Raw genomic sequence first — 21,777 nt, forward strand, 5'->3', positions numbered from 1 at the left:
TTCGAGATGGCCTTCCAATGAGCCCTTCTTGCTTTTGCTCGCTGTATCTTCGCTCAACGGTGCGTCCGTGGCGCGGAGGGAGGAAAAGTCGAGTCAGCGGATCGAAGTCGTGAACCGGTTGAATTTGTGGCGGGACTGATTCCGTCCGTGGAGTAGCGGAATCGTTGGAGGAATGGAGACCAGAAGGCGTCCACGACAAAAGAACGATGGTGGTAAATCGAGAAGAATACGGAAAAGTCGTTTCCTTCCGCCAATTTTCGGTTTCTATATCGAATGGGGTAGGGCGGGACGGTCTCGAAAGAAGAGAGAAAAAAACGAGAGGAGGCAAGGCGGCAAAACAATGGGTGGAGGGAAGGAGAGTTGAGGGAAGACGGGAAAGTGGATGGATGGGTTTCCAGGTGGCTTCCCTAGTGGGTGATGGCGTGTGGGTGTGGTGAATGATTAAGGTTCCAGCGTGTGGGCTTTTGGTTTTGGGGCCCGTGAGGCGCGGAGAGTCCAGGAGTACCTATTGGTAGGCGCAGGGATTGGTCGTAAATTTATGTACCTCCCCCGGTAAGTGAATTTATTTGTCGGTGGTCGCGCCCACTTGCTCGCACAACGCACACGATGGATTGGTACAGGCCCCCCAAAAGGGCAACGGACTAATTAGGACGATGTACGTTGTATGTACGAATATGCGAATGGTGTTTTGGAGGTTGGCCGTCGCCGTCGCGGGAGGGTTGTGAAGTTTCGTAAAGCAAGGCGCGGACCAAGGGACTTGCAAAGAGGAGATTAGAAAAGAAAGGCAAGGAGAAAACGAAGTAGGTAGTGTTAGCGTAGGAGGGAGGGGGGAAAAGGGTGGGGATTGAGAGAGATGGTTAGAAAAGGGAAGATTGTCAGTGTAAAGAGAAGAAAAGCAGGACCAGAGACAGGAAGGACCATAATAATACCGGGTGCTTGATAGGTACGTACGTACGTAGGCAGGTACGGATATACAACGTACTCGTCTCGTTGAGCAGGTGTGAGAATGTCAGGCAGGGATTGGCTTAGTGTGGGTGGGTCCGGTATATCGTATGTAACCTGAGCGGTCGAAAATGGCAGATCTGGTACATGTAATGTCTCTTCTTATCAGTGTGCCTTGCGGTATTGGGCTAATACGGATGCCCAGCTGCTGGCCGACGAGACGCGCCTGTTAAGAAGAGACTTTCAAAGACACGCAACAGCCATCGACACAATGTACAATTGCTTCGCACATCCAAGCCAGATTTAAATGGAAGGGATCAGTATGCTCCAGCGTCCTGGACAAAATCGTTGTTTTTCCCCAAGACTGTTTCGGTAACAATCGAACCCGGAAGGCCATTGGGAAGAGCATGTCGAGACAAGGCGGCTAACAACTTTCCACTTGGTAAGCGAAACATACTTAGTACTGATCTCGCGGACTACAGTTACCTATTCGTACAGTCACCTAGGCAAAAAAAATCCGACTGTTTCTTAACGATCCGCCACCACCATCATACGTTGTACGCCTTGGAAGGTTACTTCGTCGAAGCTTCTGCTGAGCCACTGTACGCCACGGAGTATAGGTATGTAGAAGAAGTTTATGATACTAAAAAAAAAAACTCTTGCGTAGCAGGCGACTTCAAAACACGGTGTACGATGTAGGGTTGTCCTGCTTCTCTGCCCAAGGAAGGTCGGTGACGGGATACCAATTAGAAAGATTATACAGGCGACAAACCTGGAGAACCCACGAATGAGACGCCTCCAAGCAAGGACGATCGATGATGGCCCGTATATCATCAACTGACCAATTCTAGGAATGACCATGCAGAATGGCGGTGATACGTGATCGCAAAATGCTCAAAAAGTCACATTTCGACCTCTACTGAATCTCTGGGCCGCCTTTTACTATCTGTCATCGCGTGCCGGACTAATACGGTGCTTTCCCGTCGGGCGCCCAACCAACCTGGGAATTCTCGGTCGTGGCCTCGTCGTTTTGGGTGTTTGGGGTGCATCGTTATATTGATGTTATTCTCCTAGGTACATACGAACTTGGTGTACGTTGTTAGACTTCCCGCTGCATCATCTCTCATGAAGAACTTCCATTGAACGGCTCAGCCAAACACCCACTTGGCGGGGATGGACGATAAAAGAGAAAAGGAAAGAGGACCTGGAGGTGACGCAGAACGGGGCGAAGATGCGGAGGAAAATGGGAACACAGAATGGATTGGAAGCAAGACTGAGATGCTCGCAGCGTCCGTACCCGCTATGTCAATACCGCGTTTTCTGGTACGATGCCCCGAGGCCGTCCTACCACATCCATTTCACGTTGAGGAGGCTACAGGGACAACCCCTGTCTCGGGGCGTTTTCTCGACTAGCACTAGACGCTAGCAGGCCGCCAGCACGACCCTGATCCACCTATTATTGACTGGAGGGACTGGAGGACTGGAGGGACTGGAGTTGGAGCTGATTCTTTTCCATCCCCCGCTCAATGCCAGCACTGTTACGAGGTCATTACTTTCTGACAGAACCGATTGATGCTTTTGTTTTTTTTTCTCTTGTTGAGGGTGCTCAAGTATTATTTTCAATTGTCACCATCTGCGTCTCATCCATGCAATGCGCGTCGATCCCCCGCCCTTCCACGTTTCTATACATCCATCATCCATCATCATCAAGTGGCGGCTTGCAGCGTCTATGAGGAAAATGGCGGAGAGTGCTGACGAGTTTGCGCTTGAATGTGGTGAACTCGCTGCCATGCACGGATAATGACCTGGCGAGTGAACTCATTGTCACACCCTCCTCTTAAAACGCCCAGCAAATCACCATCACCCGCCTGCATCAATGAAAACGAGTCGGGCGAGTAATAACAGGGTCATCCCCCCACGTTGCGAGATGGCCAGTTGATGACGATTGATGTTTTGTCTTTTCTTTGTTCTCCGAGGGCCTGTTACTGAATCCCCGCAAAACACCGCCATTTGAACTTGCAGACGGACCAGGAAGCAGAAATGGCGAGAGTCTCAAATGGAGAGGGAGCAGTGGGAAAGAAAAGGGCATGCTACAGCTTACTTTTTGAGAATCCCTAGCCTAGGGACACCCTTCCTGGGACACCAAGTCAAGAACGTGTCATCTCAACTGCGAGTGACAACAGGAGTCGTGTGGCAGGGGGGTCATGCGGTGCACGGAGGAGTGATTCGTCTTTTCGACCCATCTTTCCCCCTGTGTTGTCGCAGGGTCGTCGACGAACAAGGATACCGGCTTTGCGAATTGATAAGCCTGCTCAATCCTACCTACCCAACCAGTTCGAAGCCGCCAAAATTCATACATTTCATATACGTTGACGTCGTGCGGTTCGAATAGTAGTGCGGTATTTGACTATTCTTCCATGGCCTGGATATACGTACTATGTATTCAAGGCGCTTGTCTCATCTTTGTGACGACTTTTTTTCTGCCGGCTACCGGTAGGGTAGGACGGGCACTCACTCGGCCGGGGCCGGTTGAGAGTTGAACGACAGCTCAGCCTCTGATTGGGTATGTACCTAGGTACCTAGTACGTATTCGTACGCACATCACATGGCTGGTGGGTCTGTCAGCGACAGTACAAAAGACGTACCCTACACTGTATTTTCGCCCTATTCGTCTCGTGCTTTACAACGTAGTCGTGGTTCAAGTCCGAGTACTATACTGGTAAGACTCGGCAACTCATCGCGTGGGATAACTTTCCAGTCCCTTTATGAACGAGAAAAAAAGAATGTGTGTAAAATCTTCTGGTATGTACCTGCATGGCTAGAGTGGCGGGGGAGATGACGGTTTGGCGATGAGATGTACGTTTTTTTTTGTTTTTGTTCCCCTGGTCCAGTATGATTTCGGTCTACCCACCTTCCAGGCGACCGACGTTGTACTGGTGATGATGGGAATTTCAGTCTCAAACGGAGTCCCTCAGGCAATGCCCAGAGAACTCCGGAGTAGAAAAGGAGACCTAACCCATTTCCCCAGCCGACGACGGGGACTAGCCGCAAGTGCCTCTGGGGTTTCTTTCCGAGCCGTCTTGAGGTGATACAGGGAGGGAAACACGAAAGGAAAAAGGAACCCTCGATCCCTGGGCAGATCAATCCCCCTCCTATCGACGGCCGGGAGTTGGTAATTTTGACCATAATCGCGTTCAATCCCGAGCCACTCAATACACGCAGTCGACCAGTCTACACATGTTTTATATGATGTAGAACGGAAGACTCGCGGTGTTCATTCTCTTCTTCTCCGACCTGCCATCAAGTCTTCTTCTTCCACGCTCTTCTAAAACGGGCCCAGGGCAGGCGGCTGGGCTGAATAACGTGACATCGCTCCTTCACGCACGACGTCTGATCTTCCCCGCCAAAGCCGGGGTTGGTGTGGTGTGCATAGGACGGGACAACGCCAAGTGGGTGTGGGGTAGAGAAGCCCCTTGGCGCGGTGGCGCTCCAGGAACCTGAAGGGATTCGAATCCTCCCCCCGCACATTTGACCGGCATGATTCTAATAAGAGGACACTTCGTCGGAAGCACATAATTTCTAGTTGAAGATTGAACGACATGATTTATTTTGTAGTTCAACGTTCCCAGGGCCGAACTCGGTCGTCGTGGCCAAGGCGATATCTGGGCTTTTTTACTTTGGAAAAGCTCCTGTTCTCTCAGAGCATCGATGGCGGTTCGGGGCGGCGGGGCTTACGGCCAATGCCGGCTAATGCCATGCCGACGGGCAATGTGGCATGGCCGATGATTTTACTGGGGTTCTTGGTAGCGAAATGGTGTCTTAGCGGGAGTAAGAGACCGTTGCCGTCGTCATTGAACTCCTGTTTACAAAGGGGTTCGTTTACTGTAGTTGGGATATCCCACAGAATATGAAATCGAGCTGCTTCAATTCACAGAACAAAGCACGAGAGTCGGAGCAGGGGATGAAGAGGCAGGAGAACAGCGTGTCATTCGGTTGACAGCGGGTGGGGGAGTTTGTGGTGGTAGCGAGATGGATGGGGAAAGTCGCAAATCCTGCCCCGCGGTTCTTGCCGCCGTTGGCAGATAGGAGCCGAGAGGCTTGCTCGGTAGAGCCAGGTTGTGGATAAGAAAATGGATGGTCCCGACTGGTATGAGGATGCCCATGGACTTGCTTTCCAAAGATTTCCTACACTCTGTTTCCAAGTCCCGGACGAGCTATACGTTCGTTGTAAGTACATGTAAACCCATCGTACCTTTCTGCCACGACCCCGAAATGATTTCAATGTTTCATTTCAGGCTGAGGAGCCGAGCGAAGAGTCGCTCCAGTCGTCGCCATGGAAGGTCCCTGCAACTCATTGCGTTATCGACAGGATGTCGATTATCGTGATAATACCCAAGAAAAGGCTGTCTGTCGTCTGAAGTTCGAGGTAGCAATCTGGTTCATGAGAGGGAGGGGGAGTGAAGTGGCATTGCATCACGGCGAGCTGCGCACGGGTCGCATTTCGGGCGAACAAAAAGGGGCGCAAGGGACCAACCAACAGGCCTATCATTATCAATGGAGAGTGTGAGTTGCATAAAGTCCTCGTGCCCTGTCAACAGCCGGAAACGACAGCTCCGCTACCCGAAGCTTCCACCCCGTGCTTCTAGAGACGAACTGTCGTAGAAGTCGCCCTGTCATCCGCCTGATGCCTGATTTTTTAGACGCAAAAAGAAAAAGAAGTAAAGGCTGTCGGGGATTTCCAAGGGATTGATCGATCCGTGGTCAATTTCATTTCACCTTTTCCCTTTCTTTCGTCGCGCTTATTGTTGGCGTCGGCTCGTTGGTGCGTACGTTGTGGGAAGGCGCCCATGCGCGTGATGAGACGGAATGAGGCACCGTTGGTCCAATCGACCGGGACAACGTACAGAGTAGACGCCCACCTCTTGCTTAATCGAGCAAGGGGAAGTATTTTTACATACGAAGTAGGTAATATGACGGATTGTTACGTGATACCTAGGGTCCAAAGTCCAACATTATGGCGTAATACTGCCATAGAAGTACAACGTACAACGAACGTCTGCACAGTGTATGGTTCGGCAAAAGTTTCGACGGATTAACCTGGGGTAAGTGGTGGCCCCGTCGTTACCTAAAACGATAAGATAACGATAAGGCTTGGGTCCGTTTCCCCAAACTCTCGAGGCCCTTGGATGCCGTGCAATGAACGGTCACAAACAACAAGTCAGGAGCACTGCGTTCCCAATCCATCTTTAGATGCCGGCACCAGGTTTCTTCTCGTGCCGTAACTACACAAGACCTAACATACGAACGCTGTTCATCCGCGCATACCCAATTCGCCCATCTAACTGGCATCATCGGTTCTCAACATCGATCACCACCATGGCCCCGCCTCAAGCCGCCCTCGACTTTGTCGACTTTGTCAACGCCTCACCGACACGTACGTTAAGATGCTCCATATCTATCCCCTGCACCGTGGTGTCTGCCCCCACTTTCTTCCCGTTCGTCTGCTAACCATCTTGTTTTTTGCTCCTCCAGCCTACCATGCCTGCGCCGTCGCTGCTGCTCGTCTCGAGAAGGCCGGTTTCTCCAAGATCAAGGAGCGCGACTCGTGGACCTCCACCCTTCGACCCGGGGGCAAGTACTACCTCACCCGCAACGGATCGTCGATTATTGCTTTCGCCATCGGAAAGAAATGGCGTCCGGGTAACCCGGTGGCCATGATCGGCGCACACACCGACTCTCCGTGCCTCCGCGTCAAGCCGGTCTCGAAGAAGGGCAACGCCGGCTTCTTGCAGATCGGCGTTGAGACGTATGGCGGTGGTATCTGGCATAGCTGGTTCGACCGCGATCTGAGCATCGCCGGCCGCGTCCTCGTCCGCGATGGCCGGGGCAATTTCGTCCAGAAGCTAATCAAGGTCGACAAGCCGCTCCTGCGAATCCCGACGTTGGCCATCCACCTGGACCGAAAGTCCAACTTTGATCCCAACAAGGAGACGGAGCTGTTTCCCATTGCTGGGCTGGCAGCGGCCGAATTGAACAAGACCGGCCAGGCCGTCAAGAGCGAGGAGGAGAAGGGGCAGGAGAAGGAGGAGGGGCAGGGGGAAGAGGGGACCCAGGATGATTTTGAGCCCCTCAAGGCCATGACGGAGCGCCACCACCCGCAGATCCTCGACGTCATCGCGTCACATGCCGAGGTGGGCGTGTCCGACGTGGTCGACTTTGAGCTGGTGCTCTACGATACCCAGGCTGCCTGCGTGGGCGGCGTCAACGACGAGTTCATCTTCTCGGCCCGGCTCGACAACCTCAACATGACGTACTGTTCGGTCGAGGGCCTCATCGCGTCGTTGCGCGACGCCGGGGCGCTGGACAACGACTCTACGATCCGGCTCGTGGCGTCTTTCGACCACGAGGAGGTCGGGTCCACGTCGGCGCAGGGTGCCGGCTCGAACTTCCTCCCGGCCATCCTGCGGCGGTTGTCGGTGCTCCCGGCGGGCCGCTACGACACGGCGTCGGACGCGTCGTACGACGCCGTGACCGACGCCGGGTCGCCGTCCCAGGGGGAAGAGTCGACGGCGTTCGAGCAGACGCTGTCGCGGTCGTTCCTCGTCTCGGCCGACATGGCGCACTCGGTGCACCCCAACTACGCGGGCAAGTACGAGGCGTCGCACCAGCCGGCGATGAACGGCGGGGTGGTGATCAAGATCAACGCCAACCAGCGGTACGCGACCAACTCGCCCGGCATCGTGCTGCTGCAGGAGTGCGCGCGGCACGCCGACGTGCCGCTGCAGCTGTTTGTGGTGCGCAACGACTCGCCCTGCGGGAGCACCATCGGGCCCATGATGAGCGCCAAGCTGGGCGTGCGTACGCTCGACCTGGGTAGCCCACAGCTCAGCATGCACTCGATCCGGGAGACTGGCGGGAGCCGCGACGTCGAGCTTGCCGTCCGGCTGTTTGAGAGTTTCTACCAGACGTATGGCGAGTTGGAGCCCAAGTTTTTTGTAGATTAAGCGGAGGGAGGCCCAGGGTATCCATAGTATCATGACATACCCCTTATGCCATCTGTACCAGTGTGGTGATGGGTACCTATTGTAGATTATTTTCTACTACCTTATCCTCCTAGGTACTTGCATCGTATCTGCCTTGCTCCGCCTGTCATTGTACATCTACCTTGTGTTCAGGGACCTGAGAAATGATGTCCATTGGGCGAATCTTGACAGTGACCCATGGGGATAGGAAGTGTGAGGAAGGAGCTGCCATCGTGGCTTCCCAAGGGAAACTGCGACCAAGAGACTACAAGTCACCAAGGAAAGAGCCACCCAGCCTGGTGTTCCTGACCTCGTCCTTTTCAATAACCTCGCATCCTCTTTTCTCTCCTGTGGTTCTTCACTTTTCGTCCCTTCATACTCCTTGTTCCTCCTGTGCCTTGATTCAATCAAAGTCCCAGATTCAATAACCCAAGATCCTACCATCAATACGTTACCAGCAGCCATTCTCGGCTGACCATTGTCAAGCTGGAAATCATCCGAGAAAAGCACAAACCTACACGATCGGTTGACCTGGATTGTCTTGATCTTCTATCTATTTACTACATATCTTCTCCCTCGTTAGGTGGGCAGTTCGTTCCTGGACTTGGGCATTATCTGTCTGCTCCTGGACACTAATCGTTTCCATCTCGCAAGCAGTAGCATCTTAATTGGACACCGTCCTCGCCATATACGTGCCTTCTATACCCGCAGCTTGAGCTTGGTTTGAAGGAATAGGTAGGCGTATTTACAGAGGTCAGTTCTTCAAGGCTACCGGGTGTTTACCCACGCCATCAAGCCATCAACGACCTGATAACCAGCTTCAAGACATCAGCCACGGTATGTGAATTACGCTCACGATCTGTACGTCTTGCCTCCACACGGCCAACTTATGAAAAATACAGAGATATCAACAATTATATACAAGAGAGAGATAGATTGTTTCGACATGTGCTCCAGCGTCTATTATTTCTACGCCTGCGGACATTTCGAGCCCAGCGTGTTTCGCTGCAGCAGGGCCTCGGCCGATTCGGCACCGCTGCCCATGTTGTGTCCTAACCGGGACCCACGCAATGGCTGCACTACCCGACTCCGTGAGCCTTGCCATGACTGTGCGGCGCGGTTCCCACAAGACCCATACCGTGAGGTTATCCGTGGCACCCATGCGCTCCCGACGGCTCAGTGGCCCACCGATACCAGTGTCAACTGGATTCCTCCCCCGACGACCTTTGACAGCGCGGCGAGCATACAACCTCCGCGTGGTAACGGCCAAGTCCGGGGTCGACTCGTTCGGAATACCCCGATTCAGCTTCCGTCGGCGCAGCGGCGTCATCAGGTTCAGCCCCAGTTCCAGAGTCCGCAGCGGCGACAGTCTTTCCCGGAGAGAGAGGTGACAACTCAGAACACGGGACAGGCACAAAACGACGCAGACGAAGACATCCAACCTCTCGAGTCGAATGTATTGGAGAATGTTGGTCGACACGTCCTGGTCTATGGGAACCATTACACCCATCTCGCCCCTTCGGCCGCCTGGCGGAATGGATGGTAGTCGGCTGACAAGCTCGTGAGTGGTGGTTAAGAGGCGTGAATTAACTTGATCTAGCGCGAAGGATGGGATGGGAGCACGCATGGAGTCCGGGATCTATAGAGGATGACTTGTCCGCTGGCGTTACGGGGTTTTCAAGCAGATATATGCCGGAGGAATAGGGAATAGTGGCTAGGGCGAATAGACGGAGCCCTGTGTAGGGCATGTGCATACTTGGTGATGTGCATACTTGGTGCTGAGGATAAAATAACCAAGAACATACCTAACTCAGAGTGCGAAGTGTACCGTCGATGAGAAGAAGTTGGAAAGACGACCTTGGCAGACCGGCCTTGTCAGGTACATTTTCATTGTACTCCGTGTTTATAGGTCTTAGCAACACACAGTGTGGATCCATGTCGATTAGGTAATCCCGACGGTTGGCTTGTGACATGTGGCCAAAGGCCCATCCAACACTCCGTCTCCGGCAAAAGCCATCTCTCTATCCACGTCCAAGCTAAACTCTTGTCGTCATCGCTGGGCAGTGGATTTGGATACCCTGCCGGAACGAGCATGATATGACGCCCCGTCCGAGGAGTTCTGAGCCCATATCTCATCTCTCTTGACCATCTCCTGCATCATCTTTTCGACATCGACCTTACAAACTTCCCCCTTCGATCATCGACATTCGTTTCATAGCAACCAAGATGGGACCCCCATTAGAGGTTTCTAGATTGACTCTCAATTACCCTCCTTACTCGTGCGAATTCGATCCCCAAGATGCGACGAGACTCCTCGTTGGAGGCGGTGGTGGTGCCAACCGGAGTGGCGTCGCCAACAGAATAGTACGTGACGACACACAGGCTCCCTCGAAGACGAGATTCGTGCTGACTTTTGTTGCGCGAGGAATAGACAGCGATTGACACATCATCCCGAAACGAGATGCGCATCGCCGGCGAAATCGACCTTAGCCGAGACGAAGACAGCGTCAACACCATTGCTGTCGGCCAGAAGAAACCAGGCAGCGCTGGCACCACCCTCGTATATGCTGGGATCAACTCGAGCCCCGCCGATATCGACAAGGGGGAAAAGAATGAACACTTTCGCGTCTTCTCGCTCTCTGCTACCACCGCCGCTGTGAAAGCCTCGGACGAGAAGAAACCCGCGCACGCCTTCGAGTTCTCCGAGCTCTCCCGCACCGCCCTCTTCGACCAGAAACCCGACGACAAAGAAGCCTACCAGCGGCTACTGCGCCTGTCGTCGCCCCTCTATCCCGGCCGGCCGCAGCTCGGCGCCGTGGCCACGGGTTTCGCGAAACAAGCCCAGATTGCGCTCTTCCATGTCGGTACAGGCGCCACCGCGCCGACGCCCAGGGGTGTCCTGGAACTGTCCAAGGAGGCGACGGACCTGGACGTGGTGCAGACGGGAGACGACTCCTTCCAGGTGGCCTACTGCGACGACCGGGACATCTTCGTCGTCAACGTCGACAACAAGACGGGCGACACCACGGGTCCCGACCTGGTGTACAGCATGCCCGACACGGAGGCCGACTCGGGCGTGAAGCCGTCCTTCCGGGCCATCCGCTACCTCTCGCCCGGCTTCATCATGGCCGTGTCGAACCTGCCCAAGCAAACCGGCGTCATCCTCTCCGGAATCCGTCTCCCCGCGCCGGATAAGCTCAGCGAGACGGAAGCCCGGCTCGCCGTCTCAGCCAAGCTCCCGCGCTTCATGAACCGCGCTACGTCCTTCGCCGTGCGCAACCTCAACCCGCCCACCAGCCCCGGCGCGCCTCTCGGCGATACGCAGTTCGTCCTCGCCGTCGCAGGGAAGCAGTCGGTTTGCCTCTACTCGGTCGAGCACCGCTCCGGCGCCAACATCGACCTCCTCGTCAACCTCCTCCCCCTGGCCACCCTCAAGGAGATCCACCGGATGAGCATCACCTCTCTCGCCTTTTCCGTCTTCCTGCCGCCCTCCACGTCTCCGTCCTCCTCGAAACCCGCGCCGCCTGGCCTCAACCTGCTCCTCGCCTCCGTAGCCATGGACAACTCGGTCGCCGTCCACTCCATCCCGCTCAAGAAACTGGCAGAGAAGCCCGCCTCGTCGTCGCAAGGCCCTGCACGGTATGCCGTCGCGTTTGCCCCGCAGAATACGGGACCCCGCAACGTCATCATCGCCCTGACGGTCACCGTCCTCATCCTTGCTGCCGTGGTGCAGTACGTCATCTCCACCGGTATCGACCCGGCCCTGCTCTTCCCGGGACGTCCCTCGCTGTCGCGGTCCGTCGATGTGGCTGCTCCGTCTTCGCTTGCTGGCTCCACACCCATCATCACCTCGGCGCCGGTGCCTACGATCGAGCCCGAGGTCCTCACGCCGGGGATGTTCCTCTCCCGTCTGTTGCCGGACTTTCCAGGGCTGCGGACGGGTGATATCTACGTTCTCCGTGAAGACGACGAGTTGGAAAAGCGGGACGTGGACGAGGAGGCTTCGATGGACGCTCCGCGGCGGATCCGGGCGGTGCTCCATGACGAGGAAACGCACGGCCCTGCGGCGGAGTGGGAGGCGCTGAGTGCTGAACAGAGGGAGCTTTGGAAGAAGAGGCTCGCGGACGCGGGGTATTGGGCGGAGCACATGGGTGAGGGTGTATTCAAGGGGGTTGTGTTTAAGGAGATTGCTGGTGTCGTGGAACGGACGGTTGGTGGTTAGGGACACGAGGGAGGTTAGATAATGAGTCGTTCTCTTTACGAATGAGAGGATGGAGCCATGGAATGCCGAAGCCAGGGACGGTATGTAACATTAGAGCGAATACATGGCACTGTCCGTATATCATACAATTCCAGTCTGGGAGCTGACAGGGACTAGTGTACAATTAGAGCTGCTCAGACTTCGATGGGACCTCTTGTGGCAATGTCGGGTCAGTGGCATGCCAGATTCCTTTCCAGAAAGGGGTATGTGTCGATATATTTGAAAGATTGAAACATGTTGGTTCACGATTAGCTTCTCCTCGAGACCGGTTCCCATCTTCCCCTTTGTTTCCCAAGATAAAGTCGATCAGTTCGAGGTCAAGTTGACATGCACCGCCTTGACAGTCGTGTAGGCCTCCAAGCCGGCCTCGCCAAGCTCCCTCCCGATACCGCTCTGCTTCACGCCGCCAAAGGGGACGCGATAGTCCGAGTCGTTGCTGCTGTTGACCCAGACCATACCCGCATCGAGCTCGGCCGCGACGCGGTGCGCGCGGGCGAGGTCACGCGTGAACACGGCGGCTGCGAGCCCGTAGACGGAATCGTTGGCGAGACCGACGGCCTCCTCCTCGTTCTCGAACGGCGTGACGGCCACGCAGGGCCCGAAGATCTCCTCGCGGAACACGCGCATGTGGGGACGCACGCCCGTGATGACGGTCGGCTGGACGAAGAAGCCGCGGGAGGAAGAGGAAACCGACGAAGGGTAGGTGGGCGCGCCACCCATGGCGACGACGGCGCCCTGTTCGCGGGCCGAGTCGACGTAGGCGACGATGCGGTCGAGCTGGGCGCGGGTGATCTGCGGGCCCTGGTAGGTGGCGCGGTCGAACGGGTCGCCGACGACAGAGACGTCGCGGACGAGGGCGCGGAAGCGGGCGACAAAGGCGTCGTGGACCGAGGCGTGCACGAGGAGGCGCGAGGTGGCGGTGCAGATCTGGCCCTGGTTGGACATGACGCCCTCGTGGGCCCAGCGGGCGGCCTGGTCGAGGTCGGCGTCCGGGAAGACGAGGAGCGGGGACTTGCCGCCCGTCTCGAGGGTGAGGTCCTTGAGCGTGCCGGCGGCGAGGCGCATCACCTCGCGGCCCGTGGCGGTGGACCCGGTGAAGGCGAGCTTGTCGACGTCCGCGTGGGCGGCGAGGGCGGCACCGGCTTCGGCGCCGCGGCCGTTGAGGACGTTGACGACGCCCGGGGGGAAGCCGGCCTCGGCGGCCAGGCGGGCTACGTAGAGGGCCGAGAGGGGGGTCTGTTCGGCGGGTTTCAGGACCACGGTGTTCCCCGCGGCGAGGGCGGGGCCGAGCTTCCAGCCGGCCATGGCGAGGGAGTAGTTCCAGGGGATGATCTGGGCGCAGACGCCGCGCGGGGCGCGCACGGTGTAGGCCAGTTTGTCCGGGCCGACGGGGATGGTCTGGCCGTGGATCTTGTCGGCCCAGCCGGCGTAGTAGCGCAGGACGCCGACGAATTCGGGTACGTCCCAGGAGCGGCTGAGGGAAAGGGGTTTCCCGTTGTCGAGCGTCTCGATTGTGGCCAGCGTCTCGGTGTGGGCCTCGACCAGGTCGGCTAGGGCGGAAAGGAGGCGGCCGCGGTCCGTGCCGGGCAGCCGTTTCCAGGAGGAATGCCGAAAGGCGGCCCGCGCGGCGGCTACGGCTTTGTCGACGTCTGACGTCGTGGCCGAATAGACGGAGCAGATGTCTTCCTCGGTGCTGCAGGTCGAGTCAGCTCGGCCGTTCTCGATAGGAAAGCAAGCTGTGATAACAGAGACGAGTCAATAGAAGGGGGGAAGGGGGGCAAAAGGAGAGGGGAGAGGGGGAAGAGGAGCTCACGTCGGGTTTGTGGTAGTCAGCTTCTGGCCATTGCTACTCTCGACAAATTCATTGTTGATGAACAGACCCAGGGGCTGCGTCCACTTGACGCCGTTGGGAGCCGTCAACTGAACCTCCATGTTGCAAACTGCCCGTGTTGTTGCAAAGGTCCGACGAGGGGAACTCGGGGGTAATACCACCGATGGCGACTGAATGGCTAGTCGTAGATAGGATGCCGAAGGATGTGATCTAGTCAATGACCTGGGTGAGGCGGCTGGGCGCAAGAGGTTGGGGAGGGCTGAATAAGAAAGCAGCATGGTTCCTAACTCCTGGGCCCCTGGCTTCCTCTTTCGCACTCCTTCGCCTCTTGTCTCTCTCGTCGTTGTTTCCCGTCTCTTCAGGGCGTCAAATCTCGAGGTCAATCGTGTGTAGCTCTCGTCTGGGTGCTCGAAAAGAGGAGACGGCTCCTAATTTCACCGTCCAGTAACTTTGTCTTTAAGCTGACGCCGGTCGATGACACGTTGCAAGAATACTGGCTCAAGCTAATCTGAGAAGAGAGATGATTTGTGACGGGAATGTTAGACAGATCATGATATGAGATGACGAGGGGCTGTCTTGGAGGTCATGCGTGAGGTGAGGTTGAGGTTGAGGTCGAGGTTATGACAGGGGAGAAGTGACGTTCTCCTAATGTATCGCTTAGTAATGAAAGTAGTGGGGCTTGTTCGGTGTGTCGGTGTGCCGGTGTGGCGTCGGTGTATGGACCTTATACAGTACCACTCCGGCTACCCGTCTCGCCAAGAAAGTCACGGGATCCCCTGCCAACGTCGCCACAGCTGCATGATGTTCCCAGTTCGCATCAGGGTCGCATGAGATGCGGCCAGCCCGGGTCAAGTCCAGCGGGTTGTGCCTTGCATTAGGTGCAACCATTGGACGGGCTGTCGCGTGATGGAGACTTCAGTCGACCTGTTTGAGGCGCGGTATCAAAAGAGAAACGGAAAAGAAAATCAATTGGTATCCGACCGGCGCTGAGAATCGGTCTAGTTACTGTACTGTCGCTACTGTAAGCTCAATCTGGTATCTCTGTAGTAGTATGTCCCGCCTTATCAAGTACTCCCAACCCAATTAAAGACAAAGAAGGAAAAGCTAGCCTGCAAAACAAAGGGAAAACATATAAGAAACAAAACGGGATGCAGTAGATAAAAGCAGATGGAAAGAGAATCCCGGCCCCCCATCCTGAAATGATAATAACGGAACGAAACCAAGTCAACGAAGAACAGCAAGGAGGATTCGGCGGTTCAAACCAGACTCCGAGACTCGCGCTCACGTCAACAAGGCATCCGATGGGGTTTGCGAGTCGCATCGTCCGTCGTCAGTCCATGTGCGAGCGACTGCGTACCAGCCAAGGGAGCGACGCCTCTTGAAGGCCAGGTCCCTGGTTATCCTTGCGAAAAACCACTCCGCCAGCATCGCTTTTGAACGCACCCTTCCATCCCCATCACAGTCCAAGTCGCTAGCCAACTCCGTATCCTCGAATCGCCAAGGTATAGAACAGACAAAACAATGACAAGAAAAGAAAGGAAAAGAATAAAAACAAAAGAAAGAAGGAGAAAACTTCCGGTCGGTTGCCCGACGATGCAAATCTTTTTGATCCCCAAACGAAACGAGTGAAATGAGACGACCATTTTCCACGGCGCCCAGAGCCCCTGACGCGTCTGTATTGCGTCGATATGACTGTTTGAGTGGCCACCCTTGGCCCGCCCAACTTCACCTCGGTCCACTCGGTGGGGATGGGCGACCCGGCGGTGGAAGACCCTGGGGCGCACCATATCCGATAGGCGCCGGTTGTCCTGGATGTGCATGACCCGACGGTTGACTGGCCCATCCCGTCTCGACACGCGCATAATTTGTGTACATCGGAGGACCACCTGGACGTGAGATGAACGCCCCATCGGCGCCGGTAGGCCCTGGCTGACCCTCCACCGTTCGAACGGGGGGGAGTCTGTCCCCCGCTGACTGCATGGGATGGGCCAGTGCTTGTCCACCGTCATACGGCTGCCGAGCCATAGGCGGCAGGTTGGCCGGTGTCGCCATGGGAGTCCCGTAATCTGGAGTTGTGAACTGCGGCGGTGCTCCACCAGTCCGGCGTCGCCGCGTCGGTCTCTCTCCCGTCGGTTCGTTCGACGCCTGGGGAGCTGTGACCTGCCCCGAGGTGGCCCTCTCTGCACGAGATGGGCCAGGGTAGATGGGTGGTGGGCTCGGTGGTCCTGCCGCTTGCTCTCGCAGCGTCGTCTGGAGAACCAAGTCTCGTAGTCTGTCCCGTTCGGCCCGATAGTAGTCTCTTTGCCGCGTCATTTCCTGCAACTCCATCCGGAGCTCCCGTCTCTCCGCTTCCAGCTCTCGGTTCTGCGCTTCCATGGTCTGCTCCTTCTCCTTCTTTCTTTGGCGGTGCTGCTGTGACGCTATTGCGTTCTTGTGTCGTTTTTGATCAGCCGCCTTGGAGGCGAGGCGACGGTCGACGGGTATCTCCAAGGGCTCCCCGTCATGTCCCGGCTGCATGCGAAGTATCGTCTGCCCGTCGCTCGTTTCCACGCCTACTCCCAAACTCAGGCTTCGGTATAGTTCCGTCGGCGTCGCGCCCATGCGTCCGAATTTGCCGGGAGGTCCCCCGCCTGGGAATCCGGAAGATGAGAATAATATGTCCTGAGACGATCCAGGCGATACTGTGTTACCTGGCATCCCTTGCGCTCCGCCTAGAATATCGCGTGGTTGCGGTGTGCCTGGGAAAGGAGGCCCCCCCGGGACGAACGGCTGCATGTGACCTATGAGTGGTTGCGATAAAGAACGCGGTGGTGGTGGCGTTGTGATGGAAGTTGGCGGTCGGCCGAAGGAGGACTGAGCCCCCGAGAAAGGCAAGCCTGTCCCGGACGGGGATTCCGACTGACCTCCTAGGTCGGCCGGAAGCGGCCGCTTCGTCGCAGGCGCAGCGGGCTGCAGATTGGGGGGCGGCCGGTGGCCTGTCGTATTCATGTCGCTTCTCGGCAGTCTCGATGGCCGAGGAGGTTTGGGACTCAGAATATGTCGAGGGTTGTTCGGGGCTGGGAGGTGGTAGGCGCCGACCGGGGAGTACCTCTCTGCCGAGTTGGGTCCGAGGGGCATTCCGGCAGGATAAGCCGCCGGGGGGTAGCCGCCTCCGACAGTCGAGGTGGCGTCACCGCATCGTCTCTCCGAGGCAGAGATTTCGGGGGGGTTAATCAGGCCATGAATGCCTAGGGATCGTGATCGTGAAGAGGCCGGCCTCGATTGGTCTCCAGAAGCCTCGCCGGAATTGATACCCCCATCCCGAGACGCCGGCGCCGACGCTGACGCTGTGCCGGCGGCATCTCCTCGAGCTACCGAGACTTGATCGGCCGACGACGCCGCTGGCGCTCCGGGCGACTGTGGGGAGAGGCGGGCCGTAGAGTGGGGTGCGTGACCCCCCCGCGACATCGAAGCCTGTTCCCCTGCAGATTCGTGATCTTGAGAGTGCAACCATTGACTGCTCCGTGTGTCGGCTGCGGGAGGCGCACGGGCGAGGCTGGGGGGAACTTGGTGTATGCGGGAGGTCTCGTCCTTGGCGTTCGGGGCCTCGGTAGGCACCGTAGAATGATTGTTTTGAGCGCCTTGTCCGTCCCAATCCTCTCGGCCGCACTGAGGCTGTTCCGAGGACCGGACAACCGTTGAAGATGTTACCGCCAGCTTGTCTGCTTGCCGTTGAGGCTGACTAGGCCGAGACAAGCGTCCGCCAGCAGTTCTTCGATTGTGAATTAAGAGAAGAGGTCGAGGGTCGAGGGTCGCAGGTCAACGGCGGTATGATGGTGCACTGAACAGCGAGAGAAACGGGATGAGTATTTCAGGCCGACATGAATGGGTATGTATGACTGGCGGCGGCGGCAGAGGAGCGCGGCACTGATCACTGATGGGCCAATGTCGTTCGAGGTGGCGAGTTGGAGCTGTGTAGTATGTCAATGAACCAGTCATAGGCTAGCAGATCGAGTACGCTGCTTGAATGGCTGGCTAGGAAATAGACAAATAGACCCCGGCGAGCCTATGAAGGTGGGAAGAGGAACGTGAGCTCGCTCGCTGAAATGGGCCGAGAAGTGACTAAAGCCAGACGAGGACAGGCTCCATAGCGTGGTGGCGATACAAAATTCAGGATAACTCTGCAAAATGTCGAGTAGCCGGAAGAATGGAGGAATACCAAAGATGCGACCACGGGAATGGAGAAGGGGAAAGGGTGAGGGAGGGATTACGGAGTAGTGTAGGAGAGATGGTGTGTTGGTGGGTGCGGGTGAAGAACAGAAGCGAGGGGGAATGAGAGAGAGCGAGAGAGGGAGCAGAGGAGATTTCGGTCAGCTATCACACCTTCAAAGACGTCAGACAGGGTCCAGACGCGTGGATCAATCACAATCACCTCGCCTCACCTCACCCACCCACCCCCGGCCTTCGGTTTCTCATTATGGATGCACAAGCGCTTGGTGTCTGCCCTCATGTGCGCAGTAACCGCGAGGCTGCAAGGCGGCCATGGCTGCCCAGTGACTGTTACCGACTCAACATGCTAGGTGAGGTGGCCGGGGCCCGCCCCTGTCTGCAGGCCGGGTTTGCATAGCTGTATGTGGGTAGAAGTTGTGCCGGGGGGTGGAGGGATGCGACGTGCATCGAGAATCGACAAGGGAGTTGTGTCGTGGTATGCAGACCGGGGCTCACGGAGTACAACGTAGACAAGCCCCCTCTAGTCCGCCTGGGACCAAAGTACCCGATGGACTGTAAATGGGCGGTGGGGGTTGCATCCACTTGGCTTTCCTATTTTTTTCTTCCATATTTCCCCTCCCTCTGCTTTACCTGCTTGCCTGCTTGCCTCGAGTCTTGGCCCTAGTCTCAACAAGAGGAACCATAGCAAAGCAAGTGAGACTATGCGCGCAACGGAGCATCAAGCAATGTGTCGACTTGGCTGCACGGCCTGGGAAGGTCTGTCAGTTACGGACGAGTCTGCTGGCGTACCTGGTCACTTGTGGTTTCGAGCGCCTCGTCTGTCTTTTTGTTTTCGTACGTTGTACAACGTGCTTCATACATAGGTTGTACATACTGTAGTCGGGCTGTCCCGAGGACCGGGGGACGTTCCAAGATGAGCCGATGGCCAGTGTGGTTGGTCTCTGCTGCAGTAGTGATGGAACTATCGTGTCAGCCGGTGGGTTTGATAACCAGACTTGGTTTGGCGTAGCCCGCGTGGCACTCGTCGAAGTCGTCCGGTTTAGATATGTATTCCACAGTTAATACCGGCAAGTTTGCCCGAGTCGGATATCCATAGCTCCATCAGGGATCCAGGGTCAGAAGTAGCCCGCCTGTTTGGGTCTCAACTCTGGTACGGGTGTAGCCACCAGCCCCCCCGCGGTGGAGTGGCAAGTCCACGAATGGAAAGAATCTAGTGATGTGATTTTTTTTTTTCTTTCTTTTTTCGTAGTGTCCTCCTGGCGGACAGCTGCGGCAGTGACCGAGGAGGACCGGCCTGCTGGATGGTAGAATCATTCGGCTGCGGAGAGCCGATGGGTTCGTTGTGTGCATGGCCGCGCTCGGGGCACACGTTCATCTTGAAATCGCCACTTGGGCGTTTTGCTCCCAGGTATCTCACGGTGTGCAGTTTCTGCGCAGCAGCCGCCTGGTCATTACTGAGGATTATTCGTACGGCGTTTTGTGCTTTTGTGGTCTGTCTTGTGCGGGGAGAATATTTGAGACGCGATAGCATGGAACGAACGAACCTGTGGAGAGGAAAAAGGTACGCAACCGGGTGCCCGGAGTCGTGGGTGGGATTGGAGATGGGTATGCGGAAATGATGGCATGGATGAATGCAACAGATTCAGGCACGAATACGTAATTGATAGCGTACCTGCCCACGAAGAGTTTTAGGGCGAACGTGCCTGACCGTAATGGTCTTAAATTACCCAATGTAGAGGTAGGTAGTGTACGAAGTATTGGAAAGAACACTAGCAGATACTTCACGTAAACGCGAGGAGCTCTTCCCCGAACCGGTTGTCGCTCTAGATAAGTACGGGTCGCAGCTTCCCATCTTTGGTACGAGATACGGTATTACAGAACTCTGTACGTTAAAGTATGTACAACGTATACTTTGTATGTACCTACGAATATATAATCATTCATCGTACAACACCACTTGCCGGTACACTAGATGTCTTTCAGTTTCGCCTCGGGATGCACAGAGAAGGAGAGACCTCGCCTACCTGGTCGTCCGCACTAGCACCACGCTGGGCAAGTTGCTATTCGTTTCTCTGCTCACCGACATGCTGAAATTCCTCGAATCTTCTCATGTACAACCTATGTACATACGTTGTACGTTGTATCCACCGCCGTAGAGAGGCCCCGTCCGAATTGGGCATCGACGAGGACACGGGATCATGACGTTCACCCTCATCCCTGGTCAATTTCTGGTCACCTCCCCGATCTTGTCCCTGTTCCAGCCCTTGTCCTGGATTCCCTCCCAATGTTTCTCGCGGGCAGCACAACATGCAATGCACCATGCGGCGGACCATGCAGCAGCCACGCCAACCAACCACCTGTCTCACCGGTGGAACACCTACAAGTACGCTGTATGTAGTCATCCATCATCCACGAATACAGCCTCTCACCACCGATTTTGGACCTGCAAAATGAAAGTGGCCTTGCGTTGTCCGCCTTGTTCACCTTACAGTATCCGCGTCTTTTCTTGTGTTCGTCCTCGAGGCTGCCTCCCACGTCCCCCCACGCCCACGTGACGACGCGAGTCGTTCAGGGCAGCTTGTCAGAGCGCGGGAGGGTTACCCTTGCTCTCATGACGCATTGATTGATGGATTCTACCAAATGTACGTTGTAATCACTCTTTTCGGGTTCTCAGACAGGAAGCAAGACAGTTCAAGATGTGTGATGACTGTGCCAGGGTCGACTTTACGGAATGACGAGGTTGGGTGGCCAAGCTTGGCCAAATGACTACAAGTCTCCGGTACCGGTACGGCGTGATCTTGCGTTTCAGGCGCTGGCTCTTCTCAGATTAGGTACATGTACAACAGTACCTCATAATGTACCGCGCGTGATATGCAGTGGCCTCGGTGTCGTTGCTCTGCATGCACCCAGCACTCTGGGACGCCGTTTACGTTGTACACTTATCCCCACACTACCGCAAAGCATGCAAGCACGGGCAAACATCTACGTGTACTACGATGATTGTGCTTCAAATGTACATATAGTACCTATGTATGTACATTCGTATGTACGAATACAACGACGCTTCTTCCGAGTGGTTGGCTTCGTTTCTTTCCTTTTCTTTTTCAAAAGATGAATAAAATCGTCTCCTTGGCACTCTAGCATCTTCTCAGTCATTTCTCGGGAACCCCAGGTTGCGTGCCTTGCATACGCACCATTGATTTACAACACGACCAAACATATCCGTTCTCCTGGGACCCTGGTCAGTGGAACAGCACGATTTTCACCGCGTCGCTTACCGGCGTGTTGTGCATATGGGCTGCACGTCGAGGATTATCCCGTCCTCATCTCTCGTCTGTGCGAAACCCGTCTCGCTTCGGCAGAAATTCTCGTGATCAAGAAAACTCACACTAGTGGGCGGCCTGTCTAGGAAAGAGTCCCGAGATGAGGCGAATAAAAGTGCCTGCTTGGACGAACATGCCAAGATATCTATGCTTTCCCACGCGTTACCTGACGATCGGCAGCCTTGCATG

General features: G+C 55.9%; 8 protein-coding genes across 8 annotated transcripts; 4 read left to right on the forward strand and 4 right to left on the reverse strand.

Annotated features, from left to right (window-relative positions):
- Positions 1 to 3: 3 nt before the first annotated feature.
- Positions 4 to 820, forward strand: ACRALDRAFT_2037560 (uncharacterized protein). The gene has a single exon (XM_071020835.1). It carries the CDS (start codon positions 173 to 175, stop codon positions 362 to 364), a length of 192 nt encoding a protein of 63 aa, XP_070871886.1. The 5' UTR covers positions 4 to 172; the 3' UTR covers positions 365 to 820.
- Positions 821 to 5,233: 4,413 nt separating this feature from the next.
- ACRALDRAFT_213199 (uncharacterized protein) lies at positions 5,234 to 5,974 on the reverse strand (the record flags this gene model as incomplete). The annotated part of the gene is made up of 5 exons (XM_071024034.1): positions 5,234 to 5,292; positions 5,335 to 5,522; positions 5,597 to 5,630; positions 5,719 to 5,863; positions 5,954 to 5,974. The coding sequence occupies 5 exons, from the start codon at positions 5,972 to 5,974 to the stop codon at positions 5,234 to 5,236; spliced, it is 447 nt and encodes a 148-aa protein (XP_070871887.1).
- A 344-nt stretch (positions 5,975 to 6,318) lies between these two features.
- ACRALDRAFT_1072674 (uncharacterized protein) lies at positions 6,319 to 7,946 on the forward strand (the record flags this gene model as incomplete). Its single annotated transcript, XM_071018011.1, has 2 exons — positions 6,319 to 6,376; positions 6,475 to 7,946. 2 exons carry the CDS (start codon positions 6,319 to 6,321, stop codon positions 7,944 to 7,946), a joined length of 1,530 nt encoding a protein of 509 aa, XP_070871888.1.
- Positions 7,947 to 8,755: 809 nt separating this feature from the next.
- Positions 8,756 to 10,165, reverse strand: ACRALDRAFT_213201 (uncharacterized protein; the record flags this gene model as incomplete). The annotated part of the gene is made up of 8 exons (XM_071024035.1): positions 8,756 to 8,831; positions 8,938 to 9,000; positions 9,032 to 9,514; positions 9,588 to 9,719; positions 9,793 to 9,835; positions 9,889 to 9,927; positions 9,959 to 10,104; positions 10,146 to 10,165. The coding sequence occupies 8 exons, from the start codon at positions 10,163 to 10,165 to the stop codon at positions 8,756 to 8,758; spliced, it is 1,002 nt and encodes a 333-aa protein (XP_070871889.1).
- Positions 10,166 to 10,190: 25 nt separating this feature from the next.
- On the forward strand, positions 10,191 to 12,186 carry ACRALDRAFT_2113393 (uncharacterized protein; the record flags this gene model as incomplete). Its single annotated transcript, XM_071023638.1, has 2 exons — positions 10,191 to 10,328; positions 10,396 to 12,186. 2 exons carry the CDS (start codon positions 10,191 to 10,193, stop codon positions 12,184 to 12,186), a joined length of 1,929 nt encoding a protein of 642 aa, XP_070871890.1.
- A 345-nt stretch (positions 12,187 to 12,531) lies between these two features.
- Positions 12,532 to 14,157, reverse strand: ACRALDRAFT_1036467 (uncharacterized protein; the record flags this gene model as incomplete). The annotated part of the gene is made up of 2 exons (XM_071015023.1): positions 12,532 to 13,918; positions 14,039 to 14,157. 2 exons carry the CDS (start codon positions 14,155 to 14,157, stop codon positions 12,532 to 12,534), a joined length of 1,506 nt encoding a protein of 501 aa, XP_070871891.1.
- An 851-nt stretch (positions 14,158 to 15,008) lies between these two features.
- On the forward strand, positions 15,009 to 15,582 carry ACRALDRAFT_1065871 (uncharacterized protein). Its single transcript, XM_071017231.1, has one exon. The coding sequence runs from the start codon at positions 15,256 to 15,258 to the stop codon at positions 15,436 to 15,438; it is 183 nt and encodes a 60-aa protein (XP_070871892.1). The 5' UTR covers positions 15,009 to 15,255; the 3' UTR covers positions 15,439 to 15,582.
- A 145-nt stretch (positions 15,583 to 15,727) lies between these two features.
- ACRALDRAFT_1065872 (uncharacterized protein) lies at positions 15,728 to 17,050 on the reverse strand. The gene has a single exon (XM_071017232.1). It carries the CDS (start codon positions 17,042 to 17,044, stop codon positions 15,782 to 15,784), a length of 1,263 nt encoding a protein of 420 aa, XP_070871893.1. The 5' UTR covers positions 17,045 to 17,050; the 3' UTR covers positions 15,728 to 15,781.
- Between the last annotated feature and the right edge of the window lie 4,727 nt (positions 17,051 to 21,777).

Source organism: Sodiomyces alcalophilus, assembly GCF_042370955.1.
Source record: "Sodiomyces alcalophilus JCM 7366 unplaced genomic scaffold ACRALscaffold_8, whole genome shotgun sequence".
Classification (NCBI taxonomy): Eukaryota; Fungi; Ascomycota; class Sordariomycetes; order Glomerellales; family Plectosphaerellaceae; genus Sodiomyces; species Sodiomyces alcalophilus.

What these genes read in the sequence shown, in the direction of transcription:
- ACRALDRAFT_2037560 (XM_071020835.1), top strand. Translation starts at nt 173, where the DNA reads ATGGAGACCAGAAGGCGTCCACGACAAAAGAACGATGGTGGTAAATCG.
- ACRALDRAFT_1065871 (XM_071017231.1), top strand. Translation starts at nt 15,256, where the DNA reads ATGATAATAACGGAACGAAACCAAGTCAACGAAGAACAGCAAGGAGGA.
- ACRALDRAFT_1065872 (XM_071017232.1), bottom strand. Translation starts at nt 17,044, where the DNA reads ATGAATACGACAGGCCACCGGCCGCCCCCCAATCTGCAGCCCGCTGCG.